A 17545-nucleotide genomic window follows, 5' to 3' on the forward strand; every position below is an offset into this window, starting at 1 on the left:
CCACACAAAAGACATCTGGGTGGGATCCAAAATCCTGTTACTTTCTTACCAAAGTCACAAGGACACAAAAAACGTCTTAGAAGATGTGACGATGAGTCGACCCAGGCTCGAACTGAGGACCTTCTGTGTGTTAGACAGATGCGATAACCAACTACGCCATCGACCCATGACAAACCGATTTCATATATTACTAGTGTTTAACTCCGATTATGTCCAATTTCGCGTTCCAGCGCATGAAGACTCGTTCACAACGTCTCAGCGATGCGAGCGACCAGCTTCACGCCGCTCACCACGCCCCTAGCCAATCTCTCCAACCCCTCCGGGATCCCCAACAGCCCCCTCGGCAACACCTCCACCCGGCACGGCACGAGCGAGCCGTCCGCGAGCCACGCCGAGACATGCTTGTACGCCTCTACCCCAACGGTGACGTTCTCCGGCACGAGCTTGAGCTCCGCGAACACCTTCACGACCTTCTTCCCGTCCCTGTCTTTCTTGACTTCGGCGAACGTCTCCGCCGGGTTCAGCATCGGGTTCACGCAGACCAGCCCACCGCCGAGGCTGAGACCTTGGTACGCGAGGCGCTCGGTAACGCTGCCCTCGACACACTCGAACGCGAGCGTGACAGGGGTGTCGGCGGTGAACTTTGCGAGCTCAGCGAGCGTGTCGACTTCGGAGAGCGCGCGGTCGATGACGTGCGTCGCGCCGAGGGACTTGAGCCAGTCCGCGTGCTTCGAGGAGGCGGTGGTGACTATTGACGAGAAACCATTCATGCGGGCGCACTGGATCGCTGCCCACGGTGTCAAATCAAGCCGGATGGAGGTGAGCGGGGGGCGCACCGAACTGCCCAACGGAGGTAGAGCCTCCGACGATGAAGGCGGCCTTCCCAACACCCACGGCCTTACCGCCCTCCTCCCAGGGGGCAGGGAGACCGAGCGAGATTGCGGTTGCGCCGGGGTCGCGGTTCCACAAGCCCAGCACGCAGGTGTTGAACGGTACAGCAACACCAGCCGCGCGTTCGAACGGGATGTTGTCAGGAATCTGAGTAGAGCTTGTCGGCAAAGATATCTCGGCATACAACGAAGATAGACCTTCGCAACATTTCCAGCTGGCTGGATGCAGTACTCCTGCCAGGCCGATGTCTCAGGCGAAAGGTGAGTAGGAGAGAACCTGCAACAACGTGTCAGCGAGGATCACGGCAGGCGTATTAAGAAGTCACCGTACACTCTGTCTCCCACGGCGAGATGATCAACACCTTCTCCAACAGCTTCCACAACACCGGCAAGATCGAGCCCACCGACCCACGGATATGTAGAGCCACCAAGTGGACTGCCGTGTGCCGCGATCTTCCAGTCACCAGGGTTGAGCGACGACGCCATGATCTTGATTTGCACCTCGCCCGCTCCGGGGACGGGGACAGGGAAAGTAGTGTGCAGCTTCCACCCACCACCTGGAGCAGGGTTGATGAGGGCCTTCTGAGTCGTAGGAACCATGGTGTGGATGAGTTGAAGAGATGTCAGAGAGAGGAGGGGGTCGCGTTGAGTGTTGGCGGGTCAGTCCCTGTGACATTTATATCCGTCAATGTACGCGCAGCCACTTCTTCGCCTGCTTACGCTGACATTCCGGTACGTCGGACTTTAGTCGTGTCTCTGTAACTTCTACACCCTCACGCTGGACATCTTCGACCAACTAATGCCTATGAAGCCGTGTAATGGATAAACGCACTGCTAATGAAGTTTGTGGTCGGTGTGCAGCGGCCAGGATCCATGATGCGGTCCATCGGGCGCTTGTGCTCCCAGCCGCTTGATAAGCCATTAACCCTGGACGTCACGGAAGCACATTGAAGCTGGTTGAGTCTAGACACGAAAGAATGCGACCAGACACATGAGCGCCTTGATGATCCATAAGCAACTGATGTACTGTACTGCCGAGGGACGAGGTCCGGAAGCGAGAGGACCAGGTGATGTCGAGGAGCCGGGGTGGTGTCGGAGCATGTGCGTGCTCTCATGGCACTGGCAGGGCCGGATGCGCGGCGGCGAGATCGGTAGGCGGAGGATCGACTTCGGCCGTGATGGGACCAATTACCTCGCCGGGCGAGTCGGGCTGAGTGGGGTTCATCTGGGGCTTACCCAGGTGGTCCGTCTGTCGTCGTTGGGCCCTTCGATGTGCCTTTGTTCACAGTACTATAAGCCATCGATCCAAACGTTGAGAGATTTTGCCTTCTTTTTTCGGCACTCGTACCAGAACAACACATGAGTAAAGGGGCAATGTAGATCGCTTAAAATACATCATGGTACAAATGCTCTTGTGGTCTTCTACGTGATCAGTCATCCAACTTGAGGACTGCGGTGAGAAACAGCGTCAGCGCCCCTTCCTCTTGAGCACCTCAAACACGACACGTACTGAATGCCCCTGCGCTCGGCTTCGTCGCGAAGATCGCCTCCCGCAGCTTCTCCTCCGTCAGGTCCTTGTACGGGGCGTACTGCGCCTTGACCTTCCCGATGAACTCCTCAACCTTATCCTCCGCGACCAGCGAGACCGTGCATCCGCCCCAGCCCGCGCCGGTGACGCGTGACCCATACGCGCCCGCGTCCTTGGCGATACGCACGAGCACGTCGACCTCGGGGCAAGAGCAGTCGTAGAGCGTCGAGCAGCTCTCGTGAGATGCGTCCATGAGCGCGCCGAGGGCCGCGAGCGTGTCTTCTGGCACAAATTCGTCTTGCGCGCGGAGGCAGACGTCGCGGAACTCGAGCACGCGCAGCGCCTCTGCGAAGACGTGTCTCGCGCGCTTGTAGAGCTGGAAGTACGTCGCTTCGACTGCAAATTGGAGCCAAGTCAGTAGGGAAGGATATCATGTGAGTGACCTCGGGAGCTCCGAGAAGGAGGAGCCCGACTCGTGTGCTCTCGAGATCAGGGGCGAAAGCAGATACACACCTTCTACCCACGACAGATACACCTGGTTGAACTGCTCGGGCGAAAGGCCGCTCCACTCGATCATCTCGGCCATCGTCACGCCCTCTTCTCCCGCTTCGTGTCCCTCGCGTGCAGGCCTAAGCTTCTCGACCTCCGGAAGGAAGCGTTCAATGCCCGCCTTGAGATGTTCGACAGAGAAGTTCGCCTCGTCCGTTCCTAGCCAACGAGCCAGGATTACGCGGAAGGTCGGACGCTCCGAGTCGGTGAGTGAAATCCCGAGACGCCTGGCGAGGACCCGCGCGCCGACGAGAGTCTCCACGACACGGAGGTTGTAGTGGTACTTCGCGCTGACGAGCTTATCGCTGACGACGAGGGAGTTGGCGCAGACGAAGACCGCCTTTGGTGTTGTCCTCGGGGTCGGAAGCGGGATGGGTTCTGCGGCCAGGGACGGGAAGAAAGTGACGTAGATCGCGGAATGGGGTGTGCAGATAACAGAGGCTGCTTGGTCCAGGCTGGAGGAAGTGTCTTGAGCTTGAGTTGGAGAAGCAAACGCAAGAGGCAGATAAGAGAGACGTACCCGCCACTGTTCACACCCGCCCTCTTCTCATTCTCCATTGCCATCTCCACGAGCTTGCCCTTCGTCAAACCGTTCACCTTCTCGTTGACCGCAAGAAAGGCCAGGGTAGATGCAACCACCATCGCAGCACTTAGGGGGATCGCATCGGTCAGATGGACTTCGGAGGAGACAATCAAGATAATTCGACGCACCTGGACGACAAGCCTGATCCCGACGGGACAGAGCCAGTGAAGAGAAGGTCAACTGGTACGGGGTGGCCGTTCTGACCCGGTTGGGAAAAGAAGTGGTTCAAGACACCCTACCACAAATTCAGCTTCGGAGTTCTGCCCCTCCGTCATGCACAATGAAATGAAAACTCACGTAGTATCCGGCTTTCACATAGCTTTCCCACCGCAACTCCCGCGTGTTGATATCCAGATGCCAGGCCGACTCAGCATGCACAGTGGCGTCCGCGTCCGCTTTCTCGACGTCCGTCGGGCCCGCATTCTTCAGCATCGGTGCAAAAGCCTGGGGCGCATACTTGGCATCAAGGTTGTGCGCATTAACGCTTCCAGGGCTGGAAGGTTCAGGGGGTGAGGCTGACGACACGGAAGGACCGCAAGCAATGAGGATGTCGCGCTCTACGGCTGCGGGGAACGCGCCGAAGAGGACATAGTCGATGTGCTCGCCAATGAGGCTGGGTGCATGCGCCCGTCAGTGTATTGGCCCACACGCGAACATAGGGTCGGCGTACTTGACACGTCCGGGAGCGCGAGCGATATATGTGGGCTTGTGACCAAAACGTTGGGTGTATTCGTCCACAAGGTTGGTATATCTGATGCTGAAAAATGGGCGGATGAGTGTACTGAGAAGAACGGGCAGAGGACGCGCATACAGTTCGGCGGCAGCGGTCTTAAGGTCGGGCAATGCCTGGTCAAGTGAGGTGAAGACGGGGATGGGTAGCTCTGCGGCCATGGGGGTGGTGCGAAAACAAAGAGGGTCGGGGTCCGGCAGCCATCGATGGACGTCTTCCTGTCATGGCTCAGCACAAGCTCCATATGTGAGCGAGAACATCTGAGGTCGTCACCTGCACGGTGCGGTCGGTCCGGTCCAAACCGTTGCCCTGGACAGCGGTGCGGGATTCCCGGGTGGATATGGGATTTGAACTAGATGCCCTCCTGTCACAACTTCAGGGCCAAGGGAGTATGGAAGATTCAAATGTCCTGCTCATAGTCACACAATAGACGTCTCACCAAAACAAAATATTGACAAGAGCGGGATTTGAACCCGCGCCTGGATACCCAGATGAGAAACCCGCAGAAGCAGGCAAGCTTTCGCTTGAGTCACACGCCTTGGACCGCTCGGCCATCTTGCCACGACGGTGTCGTATTGGCAGTTTATATGTTAGCTTTGCTATGGCTACCGACTATTATCCATTCGGCGTTCGCCGACACATGGCCGACCCTCCAGTGACGAAGCCAGCTTTGCCATTACAAACGCCTCTGATCTTACCAAGTCCGAAGAACATCGCCCAACACCAGCCGATTTTGTCGTCAACTATGTCGCAGTACTTGCTTACTCTATCGCGGTCTAGGGTGCGGGCCCCTGTCTTTTATCCTGCTCACAAATAGCAGCCTTTCCCGACATCGGGATCCCTGCGGCTGCGATTTCCTTATAACGGAGCCTTGCTTTTCCAGTGAGGCCCCATTCGTATCACCAACTCCCCTACTATGTCTTCTACCGTCACGCAAAAGGCTCTTGTTCTTCCAGCGCTCGGCGAACACTACGCTGTGGCCGACATTTCTATCCACGCTCCTGGTCCAGGCGAAGTTCTTGTGAAAATCGAGTCAACCGGTTTAAACCCCATCGACTGGAAGATGTTGACCACATACTCAGCCTCTATCTACTCCTTTCCCTTTGTTGCCGGTCACGAAGCCTCCGGTACCGTTGTCGAGGTAGGCCCCCAGGTGGACAGTCTCGCCGTGGGCGACATCATGTACGTCCGCACCTTTCTACTTCCACCGCAGGCCTGCACAGTGCGTCTATCTGTGCTGTATACTGACTCATCATCTCCAGTGTCTTCCAGGGTGGCTTCTCTCTCAGGCGAGCCACGTTTCAGCAGTACTGTGTAGTTCCGGTAGTCCACGCCGCGAAGGTCTGTGCTATTGCCCAACTAACTGGCTAAAACGTACGCCTGACCAATAATCCTCCTGGCACCTGTGCAGGTTCCCTCAAACGTTTCTCCCGATGAAGCAGCCACTGTTGCCGAGGGCCTGATGACGGCACTAGTAGGGCTGTACAACACCACCGCAGAACTCAATGGAAAGAGCCTCTCCCTTCCTCCTCCCTGGTCACCGGAGGGTGCCACGAAGTACATCGGACAGCCAGTGTTCATCCTCGGCGGTGCTTCCTCCGTCGGTCAGAACGGTGAGCCTGTCGCACGAACCGTCGACCCCCTTATCCTTCTCACGACGCATTCCACTCAGCCATCCAAGTCGCGAAGCTCGCCGGGCACTCGCCAATCATCACCACCGCCTCCCTGCACAACGCCGCCTTCCTCCAGTCCCTCGGCGCCACGCACGTCCTCGACCGCCGTCTCTCCGACGACGCGATCCTCGCCGAGCTCCGCACGCTCACCGACTCCGGCGCCCCGCTCTCCCTCGCGTACGACGCGATCGCGCTCCCCGAGACGCAGCCGGTGGCATATCGCGCGCTCGCAGAGGGGGGCCGGCTCGTCGTCGTCCTCCCGGAGCAGATCCCGCAAGAGGTCAAGACGCCGGGGGACGGGAAGACCGTCGTGTTCCCCTTTGGTCACGTATGCGGCCCCGGGAACAGCGAATTCGGGGCGGAGGTCTTCGCGCGGCTCTTCGACTGGCTGGAGAAGGGCGTGATCAAGGTGCGGGCGTCCGTTTGATTTGACCCTCGCCTTGTTGACGTTGATCGTGCCCGGTGTCTGCAGCCCAACAAGGTCGAAATTCTCCCCAACGGGCTGGCGGGCATCCCTGGTGGTCTAGCTCGCATGGAGGCAAATAAAACCAGTGCCGTGAAGCTCATCGCTCATCCTCAAGAAACTCTGTGATTTTGGGAGGATGAGTGGTAAGCGTGACAACATCGACTCATCGTTAACCCTTTTCTAACCTCAACTAAATAGACTGGTGGCTGTCAAAGCTCATGAACTTGAGCGGCTGATAATTTCGCATTATGATTCCTGGCATTGAGCGTGTATCTTGTATCGAGATATAGTTGAGTGTTAATTTAGTTGCCTCCATTCGGCGCATGACGTCAAACAGAGCAGGGTACGTCGTAGCGATGACCGAGTACTACTCACCCTATGGCCTGGCGGTGCTCTCACTACATGGATCTTGCGGTGTTTCCACCATTGCATCCGTTCATGTCCATCAGCACAACGCAGCACGCCCCCGGTGTTCTTCCAATCGGACCTCGCAACGGGCTTCGGTGACGATGACTAAGGTATGAACTTGGGCCGCATAATCGGGATAACTGATTCCGGGTAGATAGCGCTTATTCAGCTCTGCTCCAGACGATGCACGACGCGCGCCCAGCAGGGGGGAAGTATTTAAGTCGTCTGGATTGCTCTGGGGCCGCTCATTTGCTTTTCAGGTTTCACCCTCGACATGTCTGCCAGAACGACACACAAGGCGCTCGTGCTCGCTGCGGCTGGCGCATCAAGCTACTCGATGACGGAAGTCCCCACCTACACCCCCGGCCCAGACGAAGTGGTCGTTAAGATCGAAGCCGTTGGGCTCAACCCCATCGATTGGAAACTGGCGTATCAGTACTCGGGCATGATTCCTTTCTACCCATACATTTCCGGGCACGATGGCGCCGGGACAGTCGTGGCGGTGGGCTCCGAGGTCGCCACACTTGCCAAGGGTGATTCCGTGTACGTCTCCCTGCCCGCGCGCTTGTTGAGGGCCGGACGACCTTCACATGGACTTCGCGACGCTGAGCACTAATTGTGGGTACACAGCATTGTGCAAGGCGATTACATGAACAAGAGGGCCACTTTCCAGCAGTTCAACGTCGTGTCCGCCGCCCTGACTGCGAAGGTCAGTCCCGTGCCCGACTACGTCCTCAAGAGAGCGCGCCTCTGATGGATGATCCCGCGCTCATTCAGATGCCCTCGAACATCTCCTTCGACGAAGCGGCGACAATCCCCCTCGGACTGCTCACCGTGCTGACCGCGATGTACCACAACAACCCGAACGCGAAAGGGCGGAGTCTCATGCTCCCTCCGCCCTGGGTGCCGGAGGGCGCGACAATGTTCGCCGGAAAGCCCATATTCATCCTCGGCGGCGCTTCGTCCGTCGGCCAATACGGTACGCCCTTCTGCGTTCGACTCGCTCCCCTCCGCACACCGCACTCACGACGCGCCGCATACGCAGCCATCCAAGTCGCGAAGCTCGCCGGGTTCTCGCCCATCATCACCACCGCCTCCCCGCGCAACCGCGAGCTGCTCCGCTCCCTCGGCGCGACGCACGTCCTCGACCGCGCCCTCCCCGACGCCGCGGTCCTCGCCGAGCTCCCGCGGCTCACCTCCGGCCGCCCGATCCCGCTCGTCTACGACGCGATCTCGCTCCCCGAGACGCAGACGCTCGCGTACCGCGCGCTCGCCGACGGCGGCGGCCTCGTCGTCGTCCTCCCGAGCGAGATCCCGGACGGGCTCAGGAAGGCCGGGGACGGGAAGACGGTCGCGGCCTCGTACGGGAGCCCGTACCTCGCGGAGCACCGCGCGTTTGGTGAGGAAGTGTACGCATGGCTCGGGGAGTGGCTGGAGACGGGCGTTATCAAGGTGTGTTTTCGCGTGCGTAGGTGATGCTGGCGGATCGCGAGCTGACCGCCACGTCTCGCTCATAGCCCAACAAGGTCGAGGTGCTGGCTGGGGGGCTGGCTGGGGTGGCTGTGGGCCTAGCGCGCATGAGGGAGAACAAGGTTAGCGCGGTGAAGCTCGTCGTCCACCCTCAAGAGACGCCGTGAGAATTCCCTTGGTAGGGCGGTTGCAATAGGACCAGTAAGTAGACTCATGGAGAAAGGCTTCTTCTTGTACGCACCTGAAGTATGGCGTGCTTCAGTATGCTCATGATATGTATTAAGCCCCCTCCATAGTATGATTTGTAATTGTACCGCTGAAGCCGTAGGCGAACACTCGAATGCCTGCCCCCGGCATGTTGAACGGCGTAGTAGGATTGCTTATGCCGGCTGTTGGGGATGCGTACCAAGTGCGCTCCTTCTGTTATTTATGGACTGTTATTGCGTTATTTCCGCGCAGCTGACGAACCTCAGTCAGACCCTCTCAAGCGCTCCTTTTCCACCCACTTCATTCCGAGTGGGCGACACCGGCTCTGTCATCAACGCTTCTCGTTCTTCCCATCGTCCCAGAACCCCGATAAAAGCCTCTCCTACGCCATTCCTCTCCCTCGCACCGTTCGCTACCGCACACATCTCCACTCCCATGGCCACCGCGAAGACGCAGAAAGCCCTCCTTCTCCCCGCCCGCGCAGGCAAATACGCCGTCGGGACAGTCCCCATCCCGACTCCCGCGCCCAGCGAGGTGCTCGTGAAGATCGAGGCCGCGGCGCTCAACCCGATCGACTGGAAGATCGTCGACAGCGACCTCTTCACGCCCATCATCCAGTCCTTCCCGTACATCGCCGGCACCGACGGCGCGGGGGTCGTCGCCGAGGTCGGCGCGGAAGTCACGACGCTCGCGAAGGGCGACAGGATGTAGGCGCAACGGAGACGAGCGAGAGTGCGCTTAGGCTGATGCACGCGCCAGCGTCTTCCAGGGCTGGTTCGCGAACCCGTGGGCGACGTTCCAGGAGTACTGCGTCGTCCCCGCCGTCTTCGCCGCCAAGGTGCGCGCGCCGCCTCCTTCGTCTTCTCCCATATCACTGACCAACCTTGGGACGTGCAGCTCCCCGAGAACATCTCCTTCGACGAGGCCGCGACGGTCCCGCTCGGGCTCGTCACCGTCTGGTCCGCGATCTACAACACCGACCCCGCCGCGGCCGGCAAGTCCCTCCTCCTCCCGCCTCCCTGGGAGCCCGACGGGACCACGCTCGCGGGGAAGCCCGCGTTCATCATCGGCGGCTCCTCCTCCGTCGGCCAATACGGTCCGTCTCTCTCCACTCCCCTCCTACGCGCCTACTCCCCACTCACCGCCCCCCGCTCCCCCGTCCTCGCGCGCACGCCGTCCTCCCCCGTCCTCGCGCACCCCCAGCGATCCAAGTCGCCAAGCTCGCCGGCTGCACCCCCATCATCGCCACCGCCTCCCCGCGCAACGCCCCCCTCCTCACCGCCCTCGGCGCGACCCACGTCCTCGACCGCGCCCTCCCCGCCCCCGCGCTCCTCGCCGCGCTCCCGCGGCTCACCGCCGGCGCGCCCGTCGCGCTCGCCTACGACGCGGTCTCCCTCCCGGACACCCAGCCGCTCGCGTACGCCGCGCTCGGCCGCGCCGGCCGCCTCGTCGTCGTCCTCCACGACCGCGTCCCCGCCGCGCTCAAGGAGGAGGACGCGGCGGCGGCGGCGGCGGCGGCGGAGGCGGCGGGGGGCGCGCGCGCGCGCAAGACGATCGCGCACGCGTTCAGGAACGTGCACGAGCCGGCGAACCGCGCGTGCGGCGCGGCGCTCTTCGCGCACCTGGGCGAGTGGCTCGCGAAGGGCGTGGTCAAGGTGCGTGTGCCCGTCTGACTGATTGGTGTTTTGGCTGAGGGGGAGCACCCGGTTTCGTGCAGCCGAACAAGGTCGAGGTCCTCCCTGGGGGGCTCGCAGGGATCCCCGAGGGTCTGGCGCGCATGGAGGCGGATAAAGTGAGCGCGACGAAGCTCGTCTGCCACCCGTCCGAGACTCCCTGAGGGTGCTAGCTGTTGGCCGAGTCGACGATGTGTATGCTGTACGTCGGTTGAAGCAATTTTCTATGAGAACATCCGTTCAGCCGTGAACGTCATTCAGCGCCGATGAAGGACAAGATGCGTGCATTACTCGAAATCCTTAGCTTATCACATACAGACAGGACGCAGTTGAAATCGGGATCGAGAGATGAGATACGGCGAGAGGTGGCAAGAACGGCGTGTCAAGGAAGGAGGAGGTATGCGTATTCACAAAGCAGCGCGCGACGATCAAGTGCGGCCGCGAATACTCGTGCGAGGGAAGAAATCCAGCCGGCTACCACGACGGCCGCGGGGAGGACAGAAGCGAGCGTGGCAAGGGAGGGCAAAGTGATGCTACAAGAACATGGATAATTACAGCGTGGTTGTACAGCGAGGGCTCCGGGACTCCAGGCTCATGTGTGCGAGCAGCGATGCAGACGACGTGACGTGCGTGACAGAGGGTTGGGGGTTTGCTGGGGTTTGACGGGACAGTGGGGCGAAAGGGGGTACAAGGGGACCGAGATGGGATATGGGGGATGGGGATGGGGGAAGTATGTGCAAGCGGGCTGAATCCGGGCGAGTGCGCGAGCGGCAGAGCACGTATACGGACGCCACATCCCGAAGTACACGCGGGAAGAGCAGATACAGTACAATAGGGGACAGGGGGGCGGTGGAGGTTACAAACGACAAGCATGGGAGCAAGGAAGAGCGAGTGGTGATGCAGAGTCCGATTGGGGAGGTTGGCGCACGCGCTCTCAGTGGAGGTACTTCTCGTTGAGCGTGTGGACCTCCTTCGCGAGGTATGGCCAGTTGAGCGCGCGCGCGAGCTCGTTGCGCATCCGAGTCTGCAGGCGCGCCTCCTTCTCCTCGGGCGCGCAGCTATCAAGCGGGCGCGAAGCGCGTTCACGCGCCAACTTGATCTCCCAGCCAAGAAGGTTGTACAGCAGACGCATGTTGGGCTGGATCAGCACCGACAGACGCCGCGAGCGCACGATAAGGTACGCGTCGACGAGGGGGAGTTGGAGGTGCTTCATCACGTACGCGATCTGCACAATACGGAAAGAGCATGGAGACGACGGTCAGCGCCCGCCCGTGGTCGCCGGAAAACGAGACAAGAACGCACCGTAACCGTCGCGCTGCGCGACACCCCCACACGACAGTGCACGAGCACCTTCCCGCCTTCCTCGCGCGCCTTGTCGATCCAGTTGCAGATCGGCTCCAGCTGGGGCTCGAGCGTGTCGATGCCGTCGTCGCACACGCCCTTGATGTCCAGAACCTTGATCCGTCCCTCGCGCTCCTCGATCCAGAGCGAGCCCTGCCCGTCTGGGCCTTTGCCGGGCACGAAATGGCCGCCGGACGATAGCAGACAAGCGCCGCTGGCTGCGCTCTCCAGATGCGGCGGCGGTACAAGCGCGCACTCGCCGACGGAGACGACGTGTGTGATCCCGAGCGCGTGGAGCATGAACGCGTTCGACGCGTGGTTTCTAGAGGAACAGCGGATGAGCGGGGGCACGGGCGGCAGATCGCGACGGGGGTACTCACAGATTCCCGAGATAGAGGAACGGGAGGACACGGCTGGGGAAACTGCCGTCGAATCTGGGATCATTGAACCAAACCTGGTGGTCGTTCCAGGGAACCGTCCGAGTGGGCGGCATCGTATGCGCACGAGGGCGACCCTGAATGTGCGCCGGAGCGCTGCAGTCCGCATCGGACTCTGACCGCGATCGCAACGGGTGAACCGCCGCGGTCGAAAGCGCGCCGACCTCGGGCGGAGGGGTGGGCGTTGACGGTAGCGCGAACGATACCGACCTGGCGGTTGAATGGCCCAACGAGCGCGACCAGTTGTTGGGGTCGCCCTGGGATTGTGATGCGGGGGTGGCGAAGGGATGAATGGGCAGGTTGACAGGGTGTACGTTGTGTGCCGCCCGGTCCTTCTCGAGGCGGGCCTCGACGCGGCGAAGGATGCCCAGGTCGCTCTGGTACACGAAAAAGCTTCTCCGCTTCTCAACCTGGAGGGTGAGATATGCCTCGGGCAGGGAACAACGACGAAGAGCCATCAGGATGCACAGCGCGAGCACCGAGGACTCCGTGTAGCCGTCGGCGGAGTAGATCAGAATCTTCACCGGGCGCGTGCGAAGGGGCACCACTGGCGCAGTGGACGTGGGACTTGCGGAAACCGGGGTAGATGGCGATGACGCGGGATGGAAAGTGGCGGATGTGGACCGCACCCGAGTATATGACGACTGCGGCGAGGAGGCCGGGGGGAAGAACGGGGCCGGGAACGAGCTAGGCGGTGGGAGCGAGCTGGGCATGAACGCGGCGTTGGAATTCCGTCGCGCGTCGACGGCGCTCGGCGCCCGAGGTGGGGCGAGCTGCTCCGCGGCGACCTCAAATGTCAGAGCTCTATCGGCGGGCTGTATGAGTCTCTCCAAGAACTGGATGAACGGAAGGAGGGTGTTGACGGAGACGACGGATGACGCGGGCGAGCTGGGGAAGGGAAGATGGACGACATGCCCGGCGCCTGGCGGTGGTCGAGGGGGGAGTGTGTCCTTCGCGTCCACGTCGTTCGCTCCTGAGACGCACCGTTCCACCCATCGCTTCTCCAGCAGGCGTATGTGTTCCTCGGCGGCGCGCAGATGCGCGGAGGTGGGGAAGGGCGCGTAGTCATGGCACTCGATGCAGAGATCATACCCGAAGCCCTGCTTGGGGTCGTTCGTTTGAGAGTCGAAGAGGTCGTCGTCGTCTTCGTCGCCGCGCATAGAGCGCCTACGGATGCGCCGATCGGGGGGTAGAGGGACGTCGCTCGAGTTGCCCAGGAAGATCTGGCCGACATCTGGATGCCAGTTCGACGCCGTGCTCGTCCCAGCCAGAGACGCCAGGTCGATGCCGGAGGCGGGATCGACTATGGAGGAGATTTCCGACGACTGCGTCAGATCGCGCATCTCGTCCTTCTCGCGCTGGGCGAAGTCGATGGTGTTGGCACGGAGGAAGCGAGCCATGTCGTCGTCGCAGTGTGCATGGGCGTCGGTGCCGTCGGTGTATGGTCCGGACGCGAAGATGTCTTCTGTGCGAACGACGAGGTGGGGGAGCCTCTCGGCCAGCTCCGACGGAGAGGCATCGAGCACGAAGACGTTGTACTCGACGAGCGCATCGGGATCGGGACACCGCGCGCGGCGTTCTTGGTGCTTCACCTCCACGGCTTGCTTGAACTTCTCCGCCACCATGACGGCGGAGCGCGCTCGACCATGCGGAGAATAGACGACGATATCCGACAAAGTAGCATATATTGGCTGGAATGATGGGCGGCGACATGAGCGAACGAACTATGCGCACAGACGCTAGGCGCGGACGCGGCGACCTCGCTCCTCAGGGGACGACTACGCAGACGGGTGATCTGCGACTACGCGTCGAGCCCCGGTGGAGCGAGCGAGAAGCCGGAAGCTGCGCTGGAGACAGGCACACCACACCCACGCATGTCGGGACACTCGATCGCGCTTCGCGACGGCAGACACAATGAAGCCGAAGACAAAGAAGTCCAAGGACTGCATTCCGCGCCATCGCGCCTGGACCCGCGGTGCGCGCCCCCGCCTCCGCAGCCACCCCCGACCCCCTCTCACCCACACCGCGGGTCTATGCGATAACAAAAGCGAGACACTCACCACCTGGATGCCAAAGTTGCGCAGACTGACTCCGTCGGGGATCTTGGGCTCTGCGAAGATGTGCGTCGTCGACCCGTTCGGCTCAGTTCGTGTCCGGAGGAGATCACGCGCCCGGAACCCGGATGTGAGATGCGCGGGCTTCGCGTGCGGCGTCGTCGCGGAGAGATGGGGGGTGAAGGAGATGGGGGAGGGGCTACGGGGGCCTTTTCCATGGGCTCTGGAGGGGGGCAGCCGGTGACCATGGGGCCCTGGAGGGTGGGGTCGAGTTGCATAGGGACGTCCTCGTCGATGTCCGTGGGGCCGTACGAGTCGAGAGAGGAGCCAGTCGAGTAGTCGTCGTCGTCTTCGTCGTCATCGAGGTCGTCGACGTCGCATAGATCATCTTCGTCGTCGACGTCGCACGCGACCCAGACGAGCCCACGGAAGCGGGGGACGTACCCGCGGGGGCGGGCGGCGGCGAAGAAAGAGTTCTGGAGCTCGTTGTCGCCCTCGAGGCCGTGGAGGAAGGGGAAGAGGACATGGTCCGGGGCGTGGCTGGTGAGGTGGGCGAGGTGGAGGTCCGAGAACTGGGCGGCGGAGAGAGCGCGAACGGGGGGTGTGGATCGGGGCGTTGGCGAACGAGGGGAGAGAATCGAGGAAGTCGGGGGCGTACTGGATGCCGTGGACGGTGGCGGGATCGTGTTCAGGAGGGAGCATGGCGGGTGGGGGAAGGAGGAGGAACGGGCGGAATAGAGTTGGAGGTAGAAGTAAGTGGTCGGGCGGAGGCGTTGGGTTTGTTTGATTCGAGACTTCTGAGGCGACAGAGAGGGATTGGCCGCACCAGCCGGGTAGCGCCCGTACCGCGCTTGTCTTTGGCCCTCTCCGTCCTCACAGCCGCCCGTTATGCCATTTCATATTTCGATCTCAGATCTGGATCGCCCGCCATCTGCCCCCCCACATCCACCCTCCACATCCAGTGCTGGTCGTCCACCGACGGGTGCAGCGTCGGGCGTCGAGACCCCCGCGCGCGATGGCAGAGCGGGCGGACATAGGCAGGGCGGAGGACGCTCCCATGCGCCTTCGCCGTCTTCCTTCGGGGGAGCTTCTCTCTCGCACGGCCGCACCCCATGATCACGCCCTTTGCCTATCCCCTCGCGACCCGCTCCGCCGGGTCCAGGCCCAGTGCATTCCGCACGCTCGGGCCACCACCCCCCTTTCGAGGTAACGTTGGGCGGTGTCTACCCCATCACGCCACCGACTTGCCCTGTTCTGGCACGCGCGCCTGGCCCCGGCTGTCCCCGACCAGATCCCGCCCCGGTTGCGTGACGTGCGTCATCCTGCCCGCCAGGTGCGCCGCTTGCCTTTTCCAACGCCCCCGCCCGCCACGCCTCCGCCCGCCCCGGCCCCGCCAGAGTACGGCTGCTCCGCTCTTTGCCTCCGCCCATCCAGCTCCCGATGCCGCCGCCGCCACCGACCTCGAGCCTTCCCTTGCTCCTCCCCCTCCTCGTCCCCAGATCCGCAGCGCCGGTCCCCTTCCGCAGCCCGCTCTCCGCATCGCGTGTCCCGCCGCGCTGCCCACCGCCCGCAACGGCGCGAGTGATGCTCCTCTCCTCTCCACCCTGTGCGCCCATGAACACGCCGCACTCCACCGCGCCGGGCCAGCTGACGGTGACGCACGCGCCGCGACTGCCGCCACGGACTGTCTGGAGCCGCAGCAGCGGCGCGGAGCTGCGCGCACGCGAGCTCAACCTTGCAAGGGCCGCTATCGACAAGGTCATCAATGATCTCAAGGGTGCTGTGGCCTTGGAGCAGGCGAGGCTGCGGCCTGCACGGTCGTCGCCGACATGGCGAGCGCGGTTTCGCTCGGGCCCTGACGACACTCCACACCCTCTTTGTTGGCCCGTCGTCTGCGATGAGGAGCCTGCTTCCAGCTTAGCTTGCTTCGTACGTTTTCTGATCTCCTTCGCGCATATCCACGTCCATGCGGGACGGTGAAAGGCTGAAGGTGATCAAGCACATGCACATGCGCGTCTGTAGCTGTTTGTGCGATGGGCAATGCCAAAGCCATGTGTATGCTCAGATCAGTGGTGCTGGTGAACACTTGGAAGCTCCCGTTCGAAGATCAAGACACACCACACACCTTGTCACCTTGATCGCTCTATTCCCGTGTCCACCTCAGCAGGCACGCTAAGTTCCAGAGCCGGAGCGCGCCGTGAAAGCCCAAGGGCACGACTCCATTGTGCAAGTCGACCTAACCACCGCCACCGCTTGGCATTGATATGCTGCGGGCGAGAATGGGCATAGACTGCGAACGACACGAGATCGGTCTTGCTTTCGATGTGTTCACCACTTCATCTCTGAGCAACATCAAAGGCTCTGCCGCCGTGGCGTCCGCTCGACGCTTATATGCTCAGATGACGACGACGCGGCTCGCGACGCACGCGCACACCGTCCATTTGGAAGGTGCGTGCGTCGGCAACGGCAGGGCGTCGCCGAGAACAGGCTCCTACCCACCGATGGTTCGAGTCGAGTATCCCGGCGCGAGCGTGTCCCGCGCAGTGGGAAGAGCCTCGGGTGTCCGAAAGCATTAGTCCAGAGAGTACGGCGTATAACTTTACCGGATAATAGCATGGAATAGACCACCAGGAGAGCCAGGGGGCCGGGCCAACTCAGCGCCGGGGACACAACTCGAGCCGTCGGCTGGTGCGCCGAGAACGTCGGGGCGGAGGCGCGCCATTGTCCGTCCATCCAATCGCCCGCGCCGCGCCTGCCGAATCTGCTTTCGCGCCCCCGAACGCCATCACTCGCCTCCGCACATCGCCGGCGGTGCACAGCGGCACACGTCGACTTGCCGTTTAAGTATGTCGCGGTCTCGAAGGACCGATCAACGTCAACGCGTCAACCCTGTGGGTGTCGTTTTGTTCCGTCGCGATTTGCGCGATGATGTGTTATTTGTGTACTCCGGTCGCGCTTCTCGAGCTCGAACACGTGGGGCTTTATCATCGTGCGTTCCAGTGGAAGTCTCGAGGCGTCGAGACTGTACATATCATCTGGCCTTATCCGCGGTGAACGACCGTCGCGACATCCAACGTCGTCGACGACGGCCTTTCCGACTGGCTGGACCGGTCGCTTCTGGCAACAATGTACAAGTTAAACTAAAAGAATCGAGAAACGGATTGTGGAAGGTCTCCAGGATCGGCGCCTAGTGCCGATCATGCGTTCAATCACTTACGTAACCGCGCTCCCCGGTTGGGAAAGGCCTGGCCTGGCACTCCTTCCAACTCTCCCATGACTCTATCTGCGCAATTGTGCCTCCGCGCCAGTCCCCCGCACCTTCAATCTTCCAGCGCAGCCGCCCGCTCCGCGAGGGGAGAGAGTTACAGAAGCTAACGCGTTTGGCACCTCGTCCGTCTTGGACCCCCATTGTCAAGTGAGTCTAGCGGACTTTACCCACCCGCCGGCGGGCCTGACTCGAACCGAGTTTCAGTTTGTCTCCGGTCTTGTCATGACCTGCTCGGTAAGCGCGTGCCGGAGGATCGCCCCCCGCGCCC

The 17545-nt window shown here is 61.6% G+C and overlaps 6 protein-coding genes and 2 non-coding genes across 8 annotated transcripts; 3 read left to right on the plus strand and 5 right to left on the minus strand.

Moving 5' to 3' along the window:
• Positions 1–92: 92 nt before the first annotated feature.
• BXZ73DRAFT_t162 lies at positions 93–166 on the minus strand. The gene has a single exon. It is a non-coding gene; the product is annotated as a tRNA-Val (tRNA).
• Positions 167–245: 79 nt separating this feature from the next.
• On the minus strand, positions 246–1490 carry BXZ73DRAFT_104482 (GroES-like protein; the record flags this gene model as incomplete). Its single annotated transcript, XM_048015897.1, has 4 exons — positions 246–787; positions 837–1038; positions 1089–1167; positions 1222–1490. The coding sequence occupies 4 exons, from the start codon at positions 1488–1490 to the stop codon at positions 246–248; spliced, it is 1092 nt and encodes a 363-aa protein (XP_047874639.1).
• An 830-nt stretch (positions 1491–2320) lies between these two features.
• On the minus strand, positions 2321–4441 carry BXZ73DRAFT_104483 (Galactokinase; the record flags this gene model as incomplete). The annotated part of the gene is made up of 8 exons (XM_048015898.1): positions 2321–2340; positions 2401–2814; positions 2932–3422; positions 3488–3616; positions 3679–3785; positions 3848–4163; positions 4221–4307; positions 4362–4441. 8 exons carry the CDS (start codon positions 4439–4441, stop codon positions 2321–2323), a joined length of 1644 nt encoding a protein of 547 aa, XP_047874640.1.
• A 291-nt stretch (positions 4442–4732) lies between these two features.
• BXZ73DRAFT_t161 lies at positions 4733–4841 on the minus strand. Its single transcript has one exon. It is a non-coding gene; the product is annotated as a tRNA-Leu (tRNA).
• A 355-nt stretch (positions 4842–5196) lies between these two features.
• Positions 5197–6545, plus strand: BXZ73DRAFT_104484 (GroES-like protein; the record flags this gene model as incomplete). The annotated part of the gene is made up of 5 exons (XM_048015899.1): positions 5197–5462; positions 5543–5621; positions 5692–5893; positions 5953–6362; positions 6426–6545. 5 exons carry the CDS (start codon positions 5197–5199, stop codon positions 6543–6545), a joined length of 1077 nt encoding a protein of 358 aa, XP_047874641.1.
• Positions 6546–7101: 556 nt separating this feature from the next.
• Positions 7102–8464, plus strand: BXZ73DRAFT_104485 (GroES-like protein; the record flags this gene model as incomplete). Its single annotated transcript, XM_048015900.1, has 5 exons — positions 7102–7370; positions 7458–7536; positions 7605–7806; positions 7873–8279; positions 8345–8464. The coding sequence occupies 5 exons, from the start codon at positions 7102–7104 to the stop codon at positions 8462–8464; spliced, it is 1077 nt and encodes a 358-aa protein (XP_047874642.1).
• A 475-nt stretch (positions 8465–8939) lies between these two features.
• On the plus strand, positions 8940–10341 carry BXZ73DRAFT_104486 (GroES-like protein; the record flags this gene model as incomplete). Its single annotated transcript, XM_048015901.1, has 5 exons — positions 8940–9211; positions 9264–9342; positions 9402–9600; positions 9708–10159; positions 10222–10341. 5 exons carry the CDS (start codon positions 8940–8942, stop codon positions 10339–10341), a joined length of 1122 nt encoding a protein of 373 aa, XP_047874643.1.
• A 770-nt stretch (positions 10342–11111) lies between these two features.
• On the minus strand, positions 11112–14711 carry BXZ73DRAFT_104487 (uncharacterized protein; the record flags this gene model as incomplete). Its single annotated transcript, XM_048015902.1, has 6 exons — positions 11112–11402; positions 11480–11840; positions 11899–13646; positions 14016–14153; positions 14213–14549; positions 14635–14711. 6 exons carry the CDS (start codon positions 14709–14711, stop codon positions 11112–11114), a joined length of 2952 nt encoding a protein of 983 aa, XP_047874644.1.
• Positions 14712–17545: the final 2834 nt, after the last annotated feature.

This window comes from Epithele typhae (genome assembly GCF_022376455.1).
Source record: "Epithele typhae strain CBS 203.58 chromosome Unknown BXZ73scaffold_52, whole genome shotgun sequence".
Lineage (NCBI taxonomy): Eukaryota > Fungi > Basidiomycota > Agaricomycetes > Polyporales > Epitheliaceae > Epithele > Epithele typhae.